The following is a 21,047-nucleotide window of genomic DNA, read 5'->3' as shown; positions in this document are numbered from 1 at the left end:
GTTTTCCTCTAGGATTTTCCAATGCGTTTGCAACAGGAATTGAACTTTTCAGAGAAACAAGATTTGGCTGCCAGAATCATTCAGCATGCCTGGAAAAGTTTCCTTGTGAGCTCCCTGAATTTTAAAGCATCTTTACTGAGAGATAATGTACAGTACATACCATGCATTTTACTGGTTTAAAGTGTACAATACAATAGTTTTAAGCATATTTGCCGAGTTGCATAACAACCTTTCATTTTAAAAATAGATATCTTAAAAGTTTCCAAAAGTTAATGTCAATTAAGTATTTTATGAGCTTCACAAATATTTATCAAGTTCTTGATTGGGGCCTGTCCCTTTGATAAAGGCTAGTATTAATGAAACTCGTTTGCTTACATATCTGGCTTTTACCTCTAAAGACCATATTTCTTGAGTCAGAAATCAAGTTTATGGGCAGGTGCTAGAGGCATACATTCTGCTAAATATTTATTGATTATGTAATCAAAGTGAGAGTCTGAAACCTCTGAATTTAAGCCATAAGAAGTCTTGCTTCTTCCACTCTTTTTCTTGAAATACTTGACCTAGGTGACGCCAGCTACTAGGCAAGAAGCAGACTATAATGAAGTGACCATACTATGAGGAATTCCGAGCTAACCTCATGGAGAAGCTGCCTACAGAGATGGATAATTGGTCAATTATCAATGTATCATCCATCTCAACCCACTTCCCACTTCTGACAATGACAATGCCATCGTTACATGGAAAACAACCAAGAAACCTGGCTGACCCCTGACACATTGAGCTCCCTGAGCCAGTCCAGCCATTCCCAGGGGTTCAAGTCACCCCGCTGAAGTCTCAGACATTGTGAACTGAGATAAGACTTCCTCATTATGCCCTCCCAGAATTCGAAACCCATAATATTATGAGCACAATTAAATGATGGCTGTTTTGCCCTATTAACAGATAACCACCAGTCTGGTTACGTCTTCTTTTAAGGCGGGCTAACCTAGAATTTACAACAGACTTTTCACCTTGTTGGGGCCACCATCCAGCCGGGTGCAGCTCCTAGTGGCCCCATGTAAGACAGAACAAAGCACTGCTCAGACTTGCCCCCGCCTTACAATTGCTCTTAGGTTTGAGCCTCTGTGTCGATCCATTTTGATGAGGACCTTCCTCTTTTTCGATGCTTTACCAAGGCTGATGTCCTTTTCCAGGGACTGGTCTCTCCTGACAGCATGTCCAAAGTACATGAGATAAAAAGCTCACCATCCTTGCTCCTAAGGAGCATTCTGAATGTACTTCTTCCAAGAAAGATGTGTTTGTTCTTTTGGCAGTCCATGACACTTCAGTATTCTTCGCCAGCCCCACAATTCAGGTGCGCTGATTCTTATTTGGTCTTCCTTAGTCAATGTCCAACTTGCACGTGCATGTGAGGTGATGGAAAGTACCATGCTTGAGTCAGGCGCACCTTCGTCCTCAAAGTAACATCCTTGCTGCTCAGCACTCTAGAGAGGTCTTGTGCAGCAGACTTACACAGTGCAATGTGTCACTTGATTTTTGACTACTACTTCCATGAGCATTGATTGTGGATCCAAGCAAGATGAAATTCTTGACAATTTCAATCTTTATTTCCATACATCATGATGTTACCTATTGTCCACTTGTGAGGATTTTGGTCTTCTTTACATCGAGTTGTAATGGTACTGAAGGCTGCAATTCTTGATCTTCATTAGCAATTCCTTCTAGTCCCCCTCACTTTCAGCAAGCAAGGTTGTGTCATCTGCATATCGAAAGTTGTTAATAAGCCTTCTTTCGATCCTGATGCTGAATTCTTCTTCTTGTAATCCATATTCTCTATTTGCTCAGCATACAGATATAACAAGTGTGGTGTGAGATGATACAGTCTTGACGCACATGATGCTTGATTTGAACCACACCAGTATTCTCTTGTTGGGTTTGCACAACTGCCTCTTGGTTGGTGGAGTTTCCACATGAGCACAATGCAGTGTTCTGGAACACTTCTCAAGCCTGTCCCCAGCTAATATCCTTGACTAATTAGCAACTACCTCAAATTAGTGCTGTAATCCTTTCGAATCGATGTAAGAATCTCATAATGGGTTGACTGCGTTTATCCCCTTTCTGCTTGTGTTTTCATTGTCAGATGTTTTGCTTATACTTTTGTTTTAAATTTCAAAAGGCATTATTGTCTTTGTTTTAAACAATATTCATTTAATTTATCAAGCTTTATTGATCTTTCTAGGCGCCTCTTTTCCTTCCGGAAGTTCTGTGCTGCTCTGTGGTATCCCCTATGGAACCCTATAAAAACACATGCCTATTATGTCTCTTTTGCAAACCACACAATGCCTTCACACAAATTCCCTAGCCCCTATATGCATTGTACATATATGTGCATTATTTACATAGGAGCATTATATGTGAAAAATGTACCCTGTATACTTGAGTATAAGCCGACCCGAATATCAGCCGAGGCACCTAATTTTACCACAAAAAATGCATTAAAAATGTGCTGAAAAAGTCAGCTTATACCCGAGTATATAAGGTATTTCTTTTAGGGCAGGTTTCTTTTGAAAAAAAAAGTTCTGTCAGCTTTCATTTGTCTGAAAGCATTTTTTAAATTAAAAAATATTAGCACACATAAAAATCTCTATTAGCATGTTACTTAAGGATGTCATTCCATTATATTCTGACTTCTGTAGTCCCTACTGAAAAGTCAAGCATAAATTTAATTCTTTCTACTAATAAACATAATAAATTGATTGTGTTATAGCTCTAGGAAGGACTTAAAAAGGTGCCCTGGGAGTGTAGTGGTTCTACACTGGATTGCTAACACAAGGTCAGCAGTCTGAAACTCCCAACTGCTCCACAGGATGAAGAGGAGGCTTTCTTTCCCATACAGAGCTACAATCTGGGAAACCCACAAGGGTAGCTCTGTTGTGTCCTATTCGGTCACTATGAGCTCAGCACTGACTCAAGTAGCAGCGAGCTTGGTTGGAGGACTTAAAAATTCAAGGTGGTCTCATTGGGCTAATATCAAGGTTTCAATCAGAATGTGCTCTGTCTGGGGGCATGTATTCATTTCCTAGGGCTGCCTTAACACAGTATTAAAGGTAGTTTTTGAGAACAAAAATTTACTGTTTCACAGTTCTGAAGGTTGGTAGTCTGAGTTAGAGTGCTGACAGGGACATATTCTCTTCAAAGGTTCGGTGGAGATTCGTTCTGAGATTGTCCATGGTTTGCGACATAATTTTGTTGTCATATTGGCTCTTCTTTCTCTTTGTGTGTTTCTCCTCTTTTACAGCAAACTCTAAATGTAAGATTAGAAACCTCTTTACTCTAGTATGATTTCTTGTTACCTTAACTGATAATATCTTCAAAAACAGTAGTTTTAAATAAGATTATGTCCACAGTAACAGTGATCATGACTTCAACATAAAGTTTTGGGGAACATAATTTAATCCATAACAAGGCTCTAGGGTTTATTCAATTTTCCCCTAGAGAGGCTGACAACATGCCTTGGCTACTTCCAAAGTCAACGATAGCCTACCAAGTCTTTTTCATATCACATTATTCTGAAACTCATTCCCATGCCTTGCTCCTTTCACTTCTATTGGTCCTGTGATTACCTTGGGGTCACTGAAATAATCCAGAATAATCCCCCTATGTCAAGGCTGGTTACTGTTTTAGGTGCCGTTGAATCAGTTCCAACTCTCAGTGACCCTATCTAAATACAACAGAATGAAGCACTGCTCTGTCTTTTGCCATCCTTCATAATTGTTAGTTTGATTGAATCCATTATTGCAGCCGTTGGGTCAATCTGTTCCATTGAAGATCTTCCTCTTTTTGATGATTTTTACCAGGAATTATATCCAAGATGAAGACTCACAACCTTTGCTTCTACGGAGCAGAACATTCTGCCTGTACCTCCAAGACAGAGTTGTTTACTCTTCTGGATGTCTGTGGCAAATTCAGTAACCTTTGCCAACAATGTAAATATATTCAAAGGTATGAATTATTAGGTCTTCCTTGTTCATTGTCCAACTTTTGCATGTACCTGAGGTGACTGAAAACACCTTGACTTTGATCAAGCACACTTTAGTCTACAAAACAAACCTTTGCTCTTCAACATTTTAAAGAAATCTTTTGCAGCAGATTTACCCAGTACAATACATAATTTGATTTTTTAAAAATAATTTTATTGGGGGCCTCATACAATTCTTATCACAATCCATACATACATCCATTGTGTCAAGCACATTTGTACATTTGTTGACATCCTCATTCTCAAAACATTTTCTTTCTACTTGAGCCCTTGGTATCAGCTCATTTTTGCTCCTCCCACCTCACCCCTCCCTCAAGAATCCTTGATAATTTATAAATTATTATTTTGCCATGTCCGACATCTCTCCTCACTTAATTTTCTGTTGTCTATCCCCCAGGGAGGAGGTTATATGTAGATCCTTGTGATCGGTTCCCCCTTTCCACCCCACCTTCCTTCTACCCTCCCAGTATCGCCACCCTCACCACTGGTCCTGAGGAGTTCATCCACCCTGGATTCCCTGTGTTTCCAGTTCCTATCTGTACCAGTGTACATCCTTTGGTGTAGTCTACCTGGAGTTTAAGGTAGAATTGATATCATGATAGTGGGAGATGGGAGGAAACATTAAAGAATTAGAAGAAAGTTATATGTTTCATTGGTGCTATCCTGCACCCTGACTGGATAGTTTTCTCCCGTGACCCTTCTGTAAGGGGATGTCCAGTTGCCTGCAGATGGGCTTTAGGTCCCCACTCTGCACTCCCCCTCATTCACAATGTTATGATTTTTTTTGTTCTTTGATGCCTGATACCTGATCCCATTGACACCTCGTGATCACACAGGCTGGTATGCTTCTTACATGCTTTGTTGCTTCTGAGCTAGGTGGCCGCTTGTTTATCTTCAAGCCTTTAAGACCCCAGACACTGTATCTTTTGATAGACAGGCACCATCAGCATTTTTCACCACATTTGCTTATGCACCCACTTTGTTTTCAGCGATTGTGTCTGGAAGGTGAACATCATGGAATGCCAGTTTAATAGAACAAAGTGTTCTTGCATTGAGGGAGTACTTGAGTGGAGGCCCAATGTCCATCTGCTACCTTAATACTAAACCTATAAATATATGCACATAGATATATTTCTCCCATCATATATGAATATATTTACATATGTACATGCCTGGATTTAGACCTCTATAAATTTAGACCTCTATAAATTTAGACCTCTATAAATTCCCCTCCTAGTTCTTTCCTCTATGTCCTTTTACTTTCCTCTTGTCCACTACCATGTTCAGCTTTCATTTGGGTTTCAATAATTCCTCTTGGTAAGATTACCCTTATCAACCCCTTCCAGGCCTCCTCTACCCTCCTTGCCACAGATTTTGGATCACTTGTTGTTCCCTTGTCCCAGGGCTTGTTAACACTCACTTCCTTTCCCTCCAGCCTCCCACTATCCCATGTCCCCCCAGGATCATCAGTCCCTTGTTTTCTCCTCCAGATTGTTCTTCCCGCCTATCTTATCTAGATAGACCTGCAGAGATATTAATACGCACAAAAACAAGACAGAGTAAAACAAAGTAACAAAAGAAAACAAAGTATCATCATCAACAACAAAAAAACCAATGACAAAAAAGGAAAATCCTGTAAATAGTTCAAGGTCTGTTGGTTGACCTTTAGGAGTGTTTTCTGGTTGAGTCTGATGGGTGCCACACCTGGCCCCAAAGTCTATTTTTGGCATTTCCTTAGAACTTCCTTTCTCTGCTCCTCTTGCTGTTCGTTTGCATGCCGTTAGTGTTTTGCCTCGGTGTGATGGGGTCAGATCAGGGGCAATTCCCACACTGTATCCCTAGTGTTGTCCCCCACATGACTATGGGTCAGTGAGGGATGTCATGTCTCATAGTGTGGCCGGCCATATGGTCCTCTCTGTACATTGGCTGCTCTGAGCAAGGATATCATCCTCAAGACTTGGTAGGCCAGGACATCATTTGATTTCTTGATTGCTACTTCTATGGGTGTTGATTGTGAGTCCAAATAAAATTAAGTCCTTGGTAATTTCAGTGTTTCCTATATTTATCATAATATTGCTTGTTAGATTATTTTTGTTTTCTTTACATTGAGATGTAATCCAGTCGGGAGGCTGCAGTCTTTGATCTTCATCAGTAAATGACTTGAGTCATTCTCTTCTCTTTCAGCAAGTAAGATTGTGCCATCTATATTCATCTGTGAATGAGTCTTCCTCCAATTATGATACCATGTTCTCTTCATATAGCTAAAGTTCTCAGGTTATTTCCTAAACATGCAGATTGAATAACTGGTGAAAGAATACAACCCTGACTCACATCTTTCCTGATCTTAAACCACACAGCATCTCTTTACTCTGCCCAAACCACTGCCTCTGGGTCTATGCTCAGGTTGCCCACGAGTCGTAAGTGTTCTAGAACGTGCATTCCTCATGATGTGATCCATGATTTATTATGCGCACAGTGGAATGCCTGTGCACAGTCTTAAAACACAGGTAAGCATCTTCCTGATATTCTCTGCGCTCAGCCAAGAGCCATCTGGCATCAATAATAATATCTCTCATTCTGCATCCTCTCCTGAATCCAACTTCAATTTCTGACAGTTTCTGTTAATGCACTATTGCAACCATTAATTCCCTAGGCAATCTTAATTCCATTGTGTGATGTAACCTAATATATTCAGATTCCAAAAATATCCTGCCTGCCACTCCCCTAGTTACGCATACTATAATTGATTGTAGGGAAATGGGAGAGGAACAATGATGGAAAATTGTTGGTTAATATTTATATAAAGCATGTAGAAGATATACTTGTTTAAGCTACTAACTATGGTGTTGCAGTTGGTATTTATAATTAATCTTTTTTTGGGTCTACTACCTATTTCATATCCTCTTTTTTTTTTTCTCCACCAAGCACCTTAGCTAGTCACGATTCCTTGCTTGATGTGATGAACCAGGCAATTTTCATTTGTAAAACATCTAAGCCTTCGACAGTTCTGCCTATATTGAGTTGTGATTTTCCAATAACTTTTTTTTAGCAACATGGAATTACTAAGAGGCACCAAAGATTTCCTGAGTTCTAGATGTTGTTCTTGCTACCCTTGTTGATAGTCACCATTCATTTTCTCCTTGATAGTGTACATCAGTCACCCCAGCCAGACCTGGTTTTGCCTGCTGGTTTCCTGTAATGAGGAGCCCCCAAATGGCCAAGTGGCAGTATTGCCTCCTTTTAATGGAACTAATAGTGTGTACTTTGGTGGGAATGTGAGCTAAAGCCTTTATATCTGCATGTCCTAAAGTTACAAGGAGAGGTAGCAAAAATTACACTAATAAATAACTAGAAATAATAGTTCTATAGCTACTTCCATTTATATTCCTTGATTCCCAGGTTCACGAATGCTGTCTGTGGGAGAAGCAACACCGTATCTGTGGAGTCTGGGTACTTTAGAGAAACAAATCCACAGAAACTCATGTATAAGAGAGAATGTTATGTAAAGGGTAAGTGCACATCAAGAAAACATCCCAACCCAGTGCTGCCCAAGCCCACAAGTCCAACATTAACCCATTAACCCTTACGTTCAACACCAATCCACAAAGTCCTCCTCGTCATAAGATGGAGAGTAGATGTTTGTTTGACCTCTCCCTCATGGTACTTTTTCTTCTTTGTCCAGCCAGAGGTCAGATAAAGCCACACTGTTTACTCGGTTGTTTCTGGGGAAAATATGGAAAGTATGAAAATAGAAACTTTGTAAACCCACTTGCTTCAGGCATTAAAATTTGATCTTTAGATGGATTTAGGTCATGTCAGCAAAGAAAGATATGCCCCACCAGTGCTTTGGAATACTCAGGAACTAGTAGTTTTTGTCAGAATCTGGAAAAAAAATCTGGAACCATGTAGAAAACTCCTCTCTCAGACTGAATGTAAAAGGGAGCCTGTGAGGAGGCTGAAATGCTTGCTAGGTGACCACCTGGATCTACTTGTTGAGTGGAAGTGGGAGAAATGCAGCAATAAAGAGACGGGTTGAGTTTGGCCACTGACGCCTGTGCACTTGGTTTACAGGGAAAAGGAGAAGACGAGAGCGGGTTGACTGGTCTAAAGTTCATGACCTAGCACGACGGGGCTGGGCTTGTTGATATTGGTGAGAGCCCATGGTCTAAAGGCACGGTGACCAATGGGCACCCTGTGGAGGCTGAGTGAGGTAGCCCATATTGATTTGACCAGAACCCAATCAGCTGGAGATTTGTGAGCCTGTGAACTGGTGCATATTGTTGCTGACTTTACGGATGGCCTGTCCGGATTTGACTTTGCTTAGGGAGGCAGACTTCCCAAGGTTCCAACTGGAATGAAGACTCTTCATGTTGAAAAATAAGATTATCTTCTCAGAGAACTGGGGTGATGTACGTGGGCAGTATATAAATTGTATACTGAAAATTTGGGGGCTAAAGGAATGAAGTGGTTGGCTTACAAACTTTTATAGGTGGGGGAACATATTCACAGGATTATAGGATTAAGGTGTAGGTGTCACTTAATTGAAAATGTGAAGCTAAAGAATTATGTGCAGGTGTCAGTTTGGCAATTGGTGGATTGAGGTAGTTAGTTTATTGCGCCAACCTGGCCGATAAACACGTGTGGTTAATTGAAGGGTGGAGAGATAAATGGCTCAGTGAGCCTCACCTTTCTAGTTCTCAGGTCTCTTGCTCTCTGATGGTCGGTCCAGGGTATAGCTGCCTTAGCCAGTTCCCTGCTTTAGCTGGCAAGGCTCACTTACAGCAAGACTGCCCTGAGGAGAAGCCACATAGACCTACCCCAGTGCAGCCCTGGGTGCTGGAGCAGCCATGTGGAGACCCCTGCCAGTGCTGAGATGCTTACACATTCACTGATTCAGCTTTCCTCCTGCAGTCAGCATCATAGTATGTGTTTTGTGAGATGGAGGAGGACTTTGTGGATTGGTGTCAGACATATGGATTAATGTTGGACTTGTGGTCTTAGGCAGCACTGGGTTGAGATGATTTCTTGATGCGCACTTAACCTTTACATAAAACTCTCTCTTCTACATGAGTTTCTGTGGGTTTGTTTCTCTAAAGTATGCAGACTACCACAACATCCTACTTGGTGATTCAGAGAACTCACTACAGCATGGATGGCATCACCCTAATCTTCAGTCTTATTGCTGTAATCATAACTCAAATGCCATCACTATCTGTTAAGGACACTTGGGTTTGAGTATTAGGGAACAATGTGAGATCAATGAGTTTCATGAGCATGGAGAGCCCATTCTGTACTTCATTGGCTGTGAAGGGAGTAGCCTGATCAGAAGTGAGGGAAGCATTCTGAAAATGCACAGGCGTGGTGTTCCTGGTAGCAGCACTGTGCACACAGAAGAGTCAAGTAAGTGTCAGTTCTAGTGAGGACAAAATGGTGCTCTTCCAGTCATGGAAAGATTCCAAATAATTCATCTGTCCAAGAAAAACGAATAACTTCCTCTCCTCCTCTACTTCCTCTACTCTTGAATATCCCCAGGAATTCAATATTCAGTCGATTGTGAATATTGCTATATGAAACACTCGGTGTTATTCAAACATAAACTCTTCTTTGACATTCAGCAGTGACAGAACTAGGTAGAAATGTGTATGTGTAGCCCACGAATAGTCTCAATTTCTGCTACCATGGCCATTTTTCTTTTCATGAGCCCATTGGACAATGAAGTGACTGGGGGAACCTCACTGACATCAAAGAATGAGTCACCTGGCCTCCCTGATGATTGAGATTTGCCTTTGCTGAGATTGATCATTGATGCACATGCACATGCACCTGGGATGTAATACCTTCACATTTGGTGCCTATTTGAAGAGTTCTATATCCACAGGCCTCCTCCCCAGTACTCCCTTTCTCAAAACAAGTGTGAGCCGGGTGAAACTTTACAGACAAATCAACTCCCCATTCAACGGTCCACACACATTTTATTTCATGTCATTGATTGTGTGCTCCTTTGTCTTCATCTTTGTTTCTGACCTCCTTTTGATCATCTCTTGCCTTCCTCTTCACCTAGATGAATGTGTCTACCCTCTAGTGAGTGATTTATCCTCACCCCCACCCTGGAATCCATCAGAAAATGTTTCTTTGTTGCATGAAAGACCTTTCTTGCTTTTTTTAAATAATAGTGATCTCATACAATATTTGCCCTTGGTGCCTAACTTGTTTCACTCAACAGAATGTCCTCCAGGCTCACCTGTTTTGAAAGGTGTTTCTCAAATGTACCGTCACTCTTTAACAGAGAAATGAACTCTTACTTCTTGAGGATGTACACCCCACAGTGGGATTGTGGGGTCATAAGGAATTTCTATTCCCAATTGTTTAAAGTAGTGTCGTCTCACTTTCCACAGTGGTTGTACACAGTGACAATTCTACCAATAGAGTATGAGGGTTCCAATCTCTCCCTGTTCTCTCCAGTGTTTGTTATATTCTGGTTTTGTTTTGAACTTGGCTATGATGTTCAGTGTACGGGGGTGTATCATTACTTTGATTTGCATCTCCCAGATGGCGAATCATAGTGAGCATTTCTTCATATGTTTGTTGGCCATTTGAGGGTCTAATTTGGTGAACTGTCTGTTCGTGTTTTTGTCCACTTTTTTTATAAATCATCTTATTGGGAGCTCTTACAGCTTTTTATAAGAATCCATACATCCATTGTATCAAGTGCATTTGAATATATGTTGTCATCCATTTTCTTTTCTTTTTAAAATACTTTTATTGGGGGTCTTACATCTCTTATCACAATCCATTTGTGATAAGAGCACATTTGCACATATGCCGCCATCATCATTTTCAAACCATTCTCTTCCCACTTGAGCCTCTGATCTCAGCTCCCCACTTATTCCCCCTGCCATCATCATTTTCAAAACATTTTCTTTCTAGTTGAGCCCTTGATATCAGCTCCTCTTTTCCCCTCCCCCACAACCTTCCACCCTCATGAACCCTCGGTAATTTAAAATTATTATTATTTTCATATCTTACACCATTCACTGTCTCCCTTCACCTATGTTTCTGTTGTTCATTCTCCTGGGGTGGGAGTGTTATACATTGATCATTCTGACCAGTTCCTTGTTTCTCCCCTTTCTCCCCAACCTTCCCCCTGCCCTCATGGTATCACTACTCCCATTATTGTTCCTGGGAGGTTTATCTGTCCTGGATTCCGTGTGTGGAGAACTCTTATCTGTGCCAGTGTACATGCTCCAGTCTAATCAGATTTGTGATGTAGAACTGGGGTCATGATAGTGGTGGCAGGAAGCATTGAAGAATGAGAGGAATATTGTGTGTTGCATCAGTGCTATACTGTACCCTGGCTGACTTGTTCCTTCCTTGTGACCCTTCTGTGAGGGGATGTCCAATTGTCAACAGATGGATTTTGGATCTCCATTCGGACTCACCTTGTTCACATCGATATAATTGTTGTCGGTCTTCTGTTGCCTGCTACCTGATCCCATCAACACCTCATGATCATACAGGCTGGTGTGCTTCTTTCATGTGGGCTTTGTTGCTTCCTTGCTCAATGGTTGCTTGTGTAACTTCAAGCTTTTAAGACCCCAGACACTGTATCTGTTAATAGATGGGCACCAACAATTTTCTTCACCATTTGCATATGCACCCATTTTGTCATCAGCAATCATGTTGGGAAAGTGAGCGTCACAGAATGCCAGGTTATTAGAACAAAGTGTTCTTGCATTGAGGGAGTACTTGAGTAAAGACCGAATGTCTGTCTGCTACCTTAATACTTAACATTTAAATATATGTACACAGACCTATATCATCATCAATATATATTAATGTATTTACATATGTACATTTCTATATTTATACCTCAATAATATTTTGCCTCCTAGTTCTTTCCTCTATTTCCTTTTACTTTCCTCCTGTCCCATTATCATGTTAGACCTTTATTTGGCTCTCAGTAATTCCTCTCGGCTACATTGCACTTAATCAAACCCCACCAGACGTTTGACGCCCTCCTTGCTATAAATTTTAGATCTATTGTTGTTCCCTTCTCCCTGGGTTTGTTGGCTCTCCTCCTCCCTTTCCCCCGCCACCTCCGCCCCCGTGTCCCACTGGAAACTTCAGCCCCATTGTTTTCTCCTTGGGATTATTTATCCTGCCTATCTGATATGGATAGACATGAGGGGGAAAATAATAATAATTTTAAGCTTATAAATAGTTCCAGGTCTGTCTGCTGACCCTTATATTTTCCAGTCGGGCCTGATGAGGAGTTGAGCCCTGCCCTCTGAGTTTGGCCTACTTTGGGGAGTCCTTGGGGACTTCAGTGTTCCCCTTGCTGCTCTGCTGGGCTCCTTTGGTGTTTCACCCCAGTGTGTGTGTGCAGGGGAAGTCAGACTGGGCACAATTCCTGTGTTGTGTTTCCAGTGCTGTCTCCTGTAGCATTGCGGGTCAATGAGGAGGTGTCTAGTATTGTGGTGGGACCAAGCCTACAGTCCTCTCTGTGCATTGGCTGCTCCGAGAAGGAATGTCATCCTCCAGGCTTGGTGGGCCAGGCTGCAGCTCTCTCTCAGTTTGTTCCGTGTGGGCTGGGCAAACCCACCCTTCCTCCCAGGCTATATTTTCAGTGCTTTCCTCTGTAGTTCGTTCTTCGGGAAGGAGGTCAAAATAGCGGGGATCGGGCCGGTCCTGCAGACCTCTCTGTTCCTTCATGGCTTCATGCCAGTATGTTGCTGGTATGTTGCACCAGGTTGACGTCTGACCCCTGTCTCCCTTTCCTGTGGAGACATAAGCAATACCCTCCCTGTGTGTGGATTAGTGCCCTGTTCCCCACTATCTACATCCTCTTTTTTTTTTTTCCTTTTCCTCTCCTTTTTAGTTCCTTTGCCCACTTCTTAATTGGGTTATCTGTCTTTTTCTTATGAAGTGTTGACATTTTCTTGTTGGAAATTCTGTTTAGTGCTTTACAAATATTAACTCATTTCTTCATCACTGTGGTTCTATGAGATAGTTACAATCATTTCCATTTTATTTATGAAGATACTGATTATAGAGAAATTAAGCAACTTGTGGTACTTCAATAGGCACAATGCTTCTAAAAAAACCCAAACACTACCTGTGTACTTTTATAATGTTTTATTCACAGCTAGTAAGTCCTCACATTGAACCCAGACATTACTCAGTGTTCTTGGTGGTTATTATCCTAGGAAATAGACCTCTATGCCACAGGGCTCCTTTCTCAGTGTTCGGAACCACTATATCTTCTTTCCCCAAAAAACTATTGCAACCAACCTTCTGGATATTTTATGTATAGTGTTTCAATTTATATACTGTATAGTGTTGCTATTTTATGTATAGCGTTGCAATGACAACTTTAAGGATAATACTCTCTGTGGACACAATACTGATAGTGTCTTGTTAAAGGGAATCCTGAATGCCTTTATTTCTAAAATTAGTTTTCAGAAATTATTTACTTTTGGATTTCTTAGGCAAAAAAAAAACCATTTATAACTAGAAAAATCCAGTTTTGACCATAACATGTTTTGTTTGAACCTTTAGGATATTTCTATATTCAAACACTTTAAAATGATGATTGATATAAGAAGACAAGGGGATCCACAGCAAATCATCAGATATATTAATCCTAAAGAGGTAAGGACATAATTTTCCCTTAAATATGTACAACTACTTTATCAATATACTGGGCTTATATTTGTTTCTCTTTAAAAACTTTATTGAAGTATTGCATGTGTGAAAGTTTATAAGACATAAATTATAGCCCAATCAATTACAACAAAGCAAGGACCTGTGTAGTCATCACCCAGATCAATCTTTTTATACTCCCAGCCTCTCCCTTTGTGTGCCCTGTAAACTGCACCCAAGTCCCTCCGTCCGAAAGGTAATCACTGTTTTCAGTTCTAACATGTTAGTTTATTTTCATGTTTTTGAAATATATAGAGAGAATCTTATATGACCTCTCCTCACTTAACAACATGGTTAGGTTCCGAAGACCAGGATATTGGGCAAAAATTGGCTTTTTTGAGAAAATGGAGGATGATCACATCACTTCCCCTATTAATCTGTTCTGTGAATACCCATCATGCCCCTGCTGAGGTCAACTGTCACTAATACCTGCCCCTCCCCCATGTCACCTTAAGAGAACTTGACACCCACTGCTGCCTGCAGGGGAGGGATACAGTCTTTCAGAAACTGGCTCGCTCAAGTGTCAGCGCTCCCCCCCCTTTCCCTACCCTCATCTTACTTTCACAATATATGTCTCTAATTCATCCCCTTAATGACTCTGAAACACCCATGGTGACTTTGTCAGAGGCTAGGGGCTTCTGTCTGAAGGTAAAAGGGTCTGGGTAGTATGGATGCAGTGGGATGGAGGTTGCTCATTGGGCATCCCCCAAGCATCCCTTGGCTCTTGCTGAATGGCCCTGTTTTCCTCTACCCCTTTGTCCCCATGAGAATATAGGGCTTCTTCCCAAACCTTGATGAGTAGGCCCATTGTCTGCTCTTGACCTTAAACTGCAGCTGCTGCTGGCCACTCACCTATTGACCTCAACCCTGCTTGGGTAGCCTGCCCTTATACACTGCTGGAGGAACTGTCAATATGAGATTTGTCACAGATTGTTTTCAGTGAAAGAAGCCAAAAGGGTAAAAACTATATAATTTCTCTTATGTAAAGTTCAAAAGCTACAGAGACTAATCTATGGTGACATAGATAAGAGCAAAGGAATGTGTGGGCCAGGATAAGAAGGAACTAGCTAGGATTCTGAAAAGGCTCGGTATTTTGATCTGGGTGGAAATTTCATGGATATATACATGCACAAAAACTATGGAGCTATACACAGAAGAGTAGTACACTTTCATGACTGAATGTGCATATGTATAGAATGTTTTTGAAGTAGTTACGTAATCTAGTGTCAACTTGAGAATGGGTTGCAGCTTGATGAGCTCATTTGAAGGCACCAGGGAAATAAATAGCTGACTGGAGGCCAGATACACACAGGCTCCCTGCTTATCTTCCTGCTGACAAGCCACATGGAGATCGCTGGTGAAAGCAGAGCCCTGGAGCTGGAGGAACCACATGGAGACCCATGCCAGCACTGAGATGTTTCTACCACCCACTGAGACTTTCTACCCACTGGCCTGTGATCATCCTGCATTCTACATCATTGCATGGCTGCATGAGTCTAAAGAATTTATCAACTGCTATCAGACATATGGGCTACTATCTGTTGTATGGACTTGATCTGGACTGGCCTGGGATATTTTCTTAATATACAATTATTCTTTAATATAAAAGTATCTCTTACACATATATGAATGTCTCTGGATTTGTTTCTCTAGTAACCCAGACTAACATATTATGATACTTTGGGAGTGGGGCACTGGAGAAACAAGTTATAAAGATGGAGAGTAGATGCTTGTTTGACCTCTGCCTCATGGTAGTTTTTCTTCTTTAGCTAGTCAGAGGTCAGATATAGCTATGTTTACTGGGTTGTTTTCTGGAAAGAATGGAGGAATTTAAAGATCTGATTCCTAGAAATTGTCTTTGGTTAATCCTGTCTGAAATGGTGGAAATGATTGTGATAAATGTGAATCTTGAGCTCGGTGGGAAAATCACCTCTTGAATTTCTGAGACCATGCTGCTTAGTGAAAATGGCTGACCGAAGGTCAAAATGGCTGACAGAAAGCCTGGTCCTGGCTTGAGGCAATGTAGCCAGAGGCCGAACGCAATATTTTGTATCAATAAAATAGTTTAGATAAGGATTGAGATAAGCTAGGTAAGGATTGAACTTGACTTTTAAGAATTGAGTTTAGGATCTGGCTGTACTAGGTATATACTGATGTTGTCTTCTTATTGTTATTGGTATAGTGATTGATAGAATGATTATTGAGAACTATAAATAGAGAGTTTGTAAGCCAACTGTTTCAGTCACCAATTTGAAATCTTCAAAAGGGTTAGGACACGCCTGCAAAGAAGGCTCTGAAAATATAAGTCCCACCCAATGTCTTCAGTGCTCAGGACATTCAAAGGTGATGAGACTTGCCTAGGGGGTTGTTACAGATTGAAAGGGAAAAAGGGAACTCTTTGGATTTTTAAATTTTGAACTAGTGGTTTTTGTCAGAAGCTGGAAAAAATCTGGAACCATAAATAAAACTCCTTTCTAGGATTGAACATTAAAGGAAGTCTGTGGTCAGACTGAAATGCTTGCTAGGATCCACTTGTTGAGTGGAAGTGGGAGAAATGCAGCAGTAAAGAGACAGTTGAGTCTGGCCACTGACACCATGGACCTGGTTTATAGGGACTAGAGGAGAGGACAAGAGTGGGTTGGCTGGTCTGATGTTTATAGAGTTGTGTGGAACCTGAGCCTATGGCATGACCTAGCCCAAGGGGGCTGAGGTTGTTGAGAATTTATGACGGGTCCATAATCTAAAGGAGAAGTGACCAATGGGCACCCTGTTGAGGCTAAGTGAGGCAGCCCACATAGAGTTGATCAGAACCCTACCCATTGAAGAGAAGATAGTTGAGCCTATGAACTGGTACATATTGCTGCTGGCTTTATGGATGTCCTGCCTTATTTGACTTTGCTTATGAATGGGGAATCACAAGATTCCAACTAGAATGAAGATTCTTCGTGTCAAAGAATATAAGTCTCCTCAGAGCGCTGGCTTGATGTAAATGGGCAGTATAGAAATTGGATACCCAAAATGGGGGGATAAAGGCATGAAGTGGATGACTTACAAACTTTCATAGATGGGAAAATATATTCATAGGATAATGAGATCATGGTGTAGGGGTTACTTAACTGCAACTGTGAGGCATAGAATATTGTTGTGTTGTTCATATATTGAATATGATGCTTAAATAAGGCTTTGGCACATATTAAATTATATGGTTTTTAGTTTTATCCTGTTAGGTAGATATGATTTTATTATTATTTTGTTGACAAGGGGTGGTCTGTGGTAGTTACATAATTTGGTGTTATTTTGTGAAGAGGTGAAATCTAGCTGGACAATCAGAGTGCAGCTTGATGATCTCATTTGGAAGTGTCATAGAGATAAATAGCTCACTGGAGGCCAGATATAAGCAGACTCTCTGCTTCATATTCCTGCTGACAAGACATATGGAGCTATGCTAGAGCCCTGGAGCTGGAGGAGCCATGTGGAGACCCCTGTTAGTGTTGAGATGCTTCCACTGCCATTGGATCCACAAGACTTTCCCACTGGCCTGTGATCTTCCTGAATGTGGCATTATTGCATGTATTCTGTGAGTCTTAAGTGGAATTTACAGATTGGTATCAGACATATGGGCTAATATCGGACTTATGGGCTTGATCTGGACTGGGCTGGGATGCTTTCTCAATATACAATTGCTCTTTTATATAAGGTTCTTTCTTATACACATATGAGTATCTATGAATTTGTTTCTTAGTCAACCCGGACTAACACAGCTTTGGTGCAAAAATCTAATATTTCATAATAGGAACTCAAAACTACATACCTGGTTTTGTAAAATTCCTAGTTTAGGAAAAATTATATATATATATGTATATATATAATGTCTTAAAGTTCTAAAAGAAACAGTACTGTCTTTTAGGCATTACAGATTTAGTAATCTAGTATAACATGGATTCTCTCATCTAACAATATTACCAGGAGTCAAAATTGGACAAGATTTTTTTTAACTCTACTTTTCATTTGAGGTAGAGTACTGGAATGTATAAGATATATACAATTCTTTAACCATATATACAATATTTAACCATAGATGTTTGATGTAACAAGACAGGACAACTGGTTCTAAACTTCAGTTGACTGGTCACAAAATGTTTTCCCTGTATTTACCTGAAAAGTCATTTTTATATTTAACATCAGAAAATTATAAGCTTGTTTAAACCTTCTATTTTATGAATAAATGAATAATTTATATTTATACTTATTGCATAGAAAGGTAACACAATATTGTATAATTAGAGTTATTAAATAAGCTGTTGACTTATTAGGTGTCCATAAATAATAAATCCTTATGCCTTTTTTTCTTTAGTAACTATTTGATTGTGCTCAAGGTTAAAGTTTACATAGCAAAATAGGTTCCCATTTAACAATTTTTTAAACACATTGTCCCATGATACTGTTTACAATTTTCATAATGTGACCGCATTCTCATTATTTACACTCTCTTTGTTCTGTTTCCATTGGTCTAACTTCCTGCCCCTCCAAGCCTTCCCATCTTTGCTTTTAAGTAACTGTAGATAACGTGGTTACCTAAAGTGGATTAAGAGGGCACATTACCCAGAGGTGATTTATTTTACAAGACAATTTATTATTTGGCTGCAAGGTAACTTCTGCGAGTAGCTTCAGTTTCAAGGTCAAAGGGTATCTTTGGGCAATAATCTTGGGCATTGCTCTAGACTCTGTTGGTCCAGTAAGTCTGGCCTTTTTTTAGAAATTTGAGTTTTCTATAAGTTTCTCTGATTTTATCTAGAACCTTCAATTGTTTACCTACTCAGAAAAGTTGATAGTGGTTGCTGAGCATATGTAGTCTCCATGGTCTCTGCTTAGCGGAGGCTGTGGTCCATGTGGGCCATTAGTCCTGTGAACTTGGGCAACATTATTTGAACATAATAGAGTGAGAAGATATGAATTGATATTACAGAATCTTGAAGAGTGATATATTTTTCTTTTAGGCCGATTTTCTTGATGCTGCTGCTGGCATTATTGTTCGATTCAGATTAGGTGGAGTAAGTATGGATACATTCTTATTTCATAGTTTTATAGCATGTTTATATGAAATCTGAAAGGTATGATTTTTTAAGGTAACACATTTTCACAATTTGACTACATCTGTATTTTGAATTCTCCCCCGCACAGGTTGAATTTCCTCCCAATATATACTACAAAATTTTCACCCACAGACATATTGAAGATCTGTGCGCTAACAGTCCTAGAGATTACACAAAGCTTCCACCAAAGTACACATCTCATATCAAAAGTGACCACCGCCAGGAAGATGACAGCAGTGGCTGGTATCGTCGTGTAGAGAACAATGGCTGGAGACTTGTTTCTGATGACGTAAGGAAAAAATAATATTAATAATTTTGAATATTATATATATGTGTGCGATTTTATTCCAAGAAAAAGAAGGAGCTGTCATAAAAGAATTTAGGGATTGTAAAGTTAGAGAGAGTAGGACTAAGTGCCTGGTTTTATATGATTGAACCCAAATTAAGTCAATAGGAATGTATGCTAGAATTACTTGATTGTTCAGCTCGACCACTGAAAAGCAGACACTGAATATATCTAGTAGATCATCTATTCCACGGTACAGAACTCTGGGGTTCTGAGTTGTTTAGAGGGACATCAAAGCCACGGCTAATTAATAGACATGGTATTTATTATGAGAAAGTGTGAAACTGAGGGGCAAATTGTTTAAAATTTAAGAGAAACTTCTCCCTTGAAGTTAAAAAGAATGAAAAGGTGGTACCAATCCAGTAAAAGATGGTACCAATCCTTCTGTGATTTATGGATCACTGTAAATTGGGGATGACAATGGCAACTGACTACAGGTTTTCAATTTACTCTAAAATAGCCACAGAACACCAGTGTACATGTTTTCTTTTTATAAAATCATTTTATTGGGGGCTCATACAACTCTTATCTCAATCCATCCATCGTGTCAAGCACATATGTACATTTGTTGCCATCATCATTTTCAAAACATTTTCTTTCCACTTGAGCCCTTGGTATCAGCTCCTCATTTTCCGCCCTCATTCTTCCACCCTCCCTCTTTCACGAACCCTGATAATTTATAAATTATTATTATTTTTTCATGTCTTACACTGACCTATGACTCCCTTCACCTACTTTTCTGTTGTCCATCACCCTGTGAGGGGGTTGTATATAGATCATTGTGATCAGTTTTCCCATTGTCCTTTGACCTTTCCCTTACCCTCCTGGTATCGCTACTCTCATTATTAGTCATGAGGAGTTTATCTGTCCTGGATTCCCTGTGTTTCCAGCTCTCATCTGTACTAGTGTACATCCTCTGGTCTAGCCGGATTTGTAAGGTATTGGGATCATGATAGTGGGGGGCAGGAAGCATTAAAGAGCTAGAGGAAAGTTGTATGTTTCATCAGTGCTATACTTCACCCTGACTGGCTCATCTCCTCCCCGAGACCCTTCTGTAAAGGGATGTCCAGTTGCCTGCAGATGGGCTTTGGGACCCCACTCTGCACCCCCGCTCATTTACCATGAAATTATTTTTTAGTTCTTTGATTCCTGATGCCCGATCCTATCGATACCTCCTGATCACACAGGCTGGTGTGAGCTTTGTTCCTTCTCAGCAAGATGGCCACTTGTTTATCTCAAGCTTTTAAGACCCCAGACACTATCTCTTTTGATAGCTGGGCACCATCAGCTTTCTTCACCACTTTTGCTCATGCACCTGCTTTGTCTTCAGCAATCATGTCAGGAAGGTGACCATCATGAAATGCCAAGTTACTAGAACAAAGTGTTCTTGCATTGAGGGAGTACTTGAGAAGCGGCCCAATGTCCATCTGCTACCTTAATACTAAACCTATAAATATATGCACATAGATCTATTTCCCCATCGTCATATATAGATATATTTACATATGTACATGCCTGTATTTAGACCTCTATAAATGCCCTTTGCCTCTTAGTTCTTTCCTCTATTCCGTTTTACTTTCCTCTTGTCCACTATCATGTTCAGACTTCATCTGGGTTTCAGTAATTCCTCTTGGTAACATTGCCCTTGATCAAGCTCTACCAGGCCTTCTACACCCTCCTTGCCACCGAGTTGGATCACTTCTTATTCCCTTGTCCCTGGGTTTGTTAATTCCTACTTACTTTACTCCTCCTCTCCCTCTCCCATGTCATCCCCTCCCTCCCCCAAACAGTTGGTCCCGTTGTTTTCTCCTCCAGATTGTTTATCCCACCTATCTTATCTAGATAGATATGCAAAGATAATAATGTG

At 40.4% G+C, this 21,047-nt stretch overlaps 1 protein-coding gene across 1 annotated transcript in view; it reads left to right on the top strand.

Moving 5' to 3' along the window:
• C4H11orf65 (chromosome 4 C11orf65 homolog) overlaps nucleotides 1-21,047 on the top strand; it is a 41,375-nt gene continuing 20,328 nt past the window's right edge. The window contains exons 1-4 of the mRNA XM_075548751.1: nucleotides 1-105; nucleotides 13,598-13,690; nucleotides 18,739-18,792; nucleotides 18,923-19,123. Of these exons, the coding sequence (XP_075404866.1) occupies nucleotides 22-105; nucleotides 13,598-13,690; nucleotides 18,739-18,792; nucleotides 18,923-19,123 (432 nt within the window). The 5' untranslated portion in view covers nucleotides 1-21. The remainder of the gene's footprint in view (nucleotides 106-13,597; nucleotides 13,691-18,738; nucleotides 18,793-18,922; nucleotides 19,124-21,047) is intronic.

Source organism: Tenrec ecaudatus, chromosome 4, assembly GCF_050624435.1.
Source record: "Tenrec ecaudatus isolate mTenEca1 chromosome 4, mTenEca1.hap1, whole genome shotgun sequence".
Lineage (NCBI taxonomy): Eukaryota > Metazoa > Chordata > Mammalia > Afrosoricida > Tenrecidae > Tenrec > Tenrec ecaudatus.
Note: the sequence above shows the minus strand (reverse complement) of the source record. Positions and strands in the feature narration are given on the sequence as shown.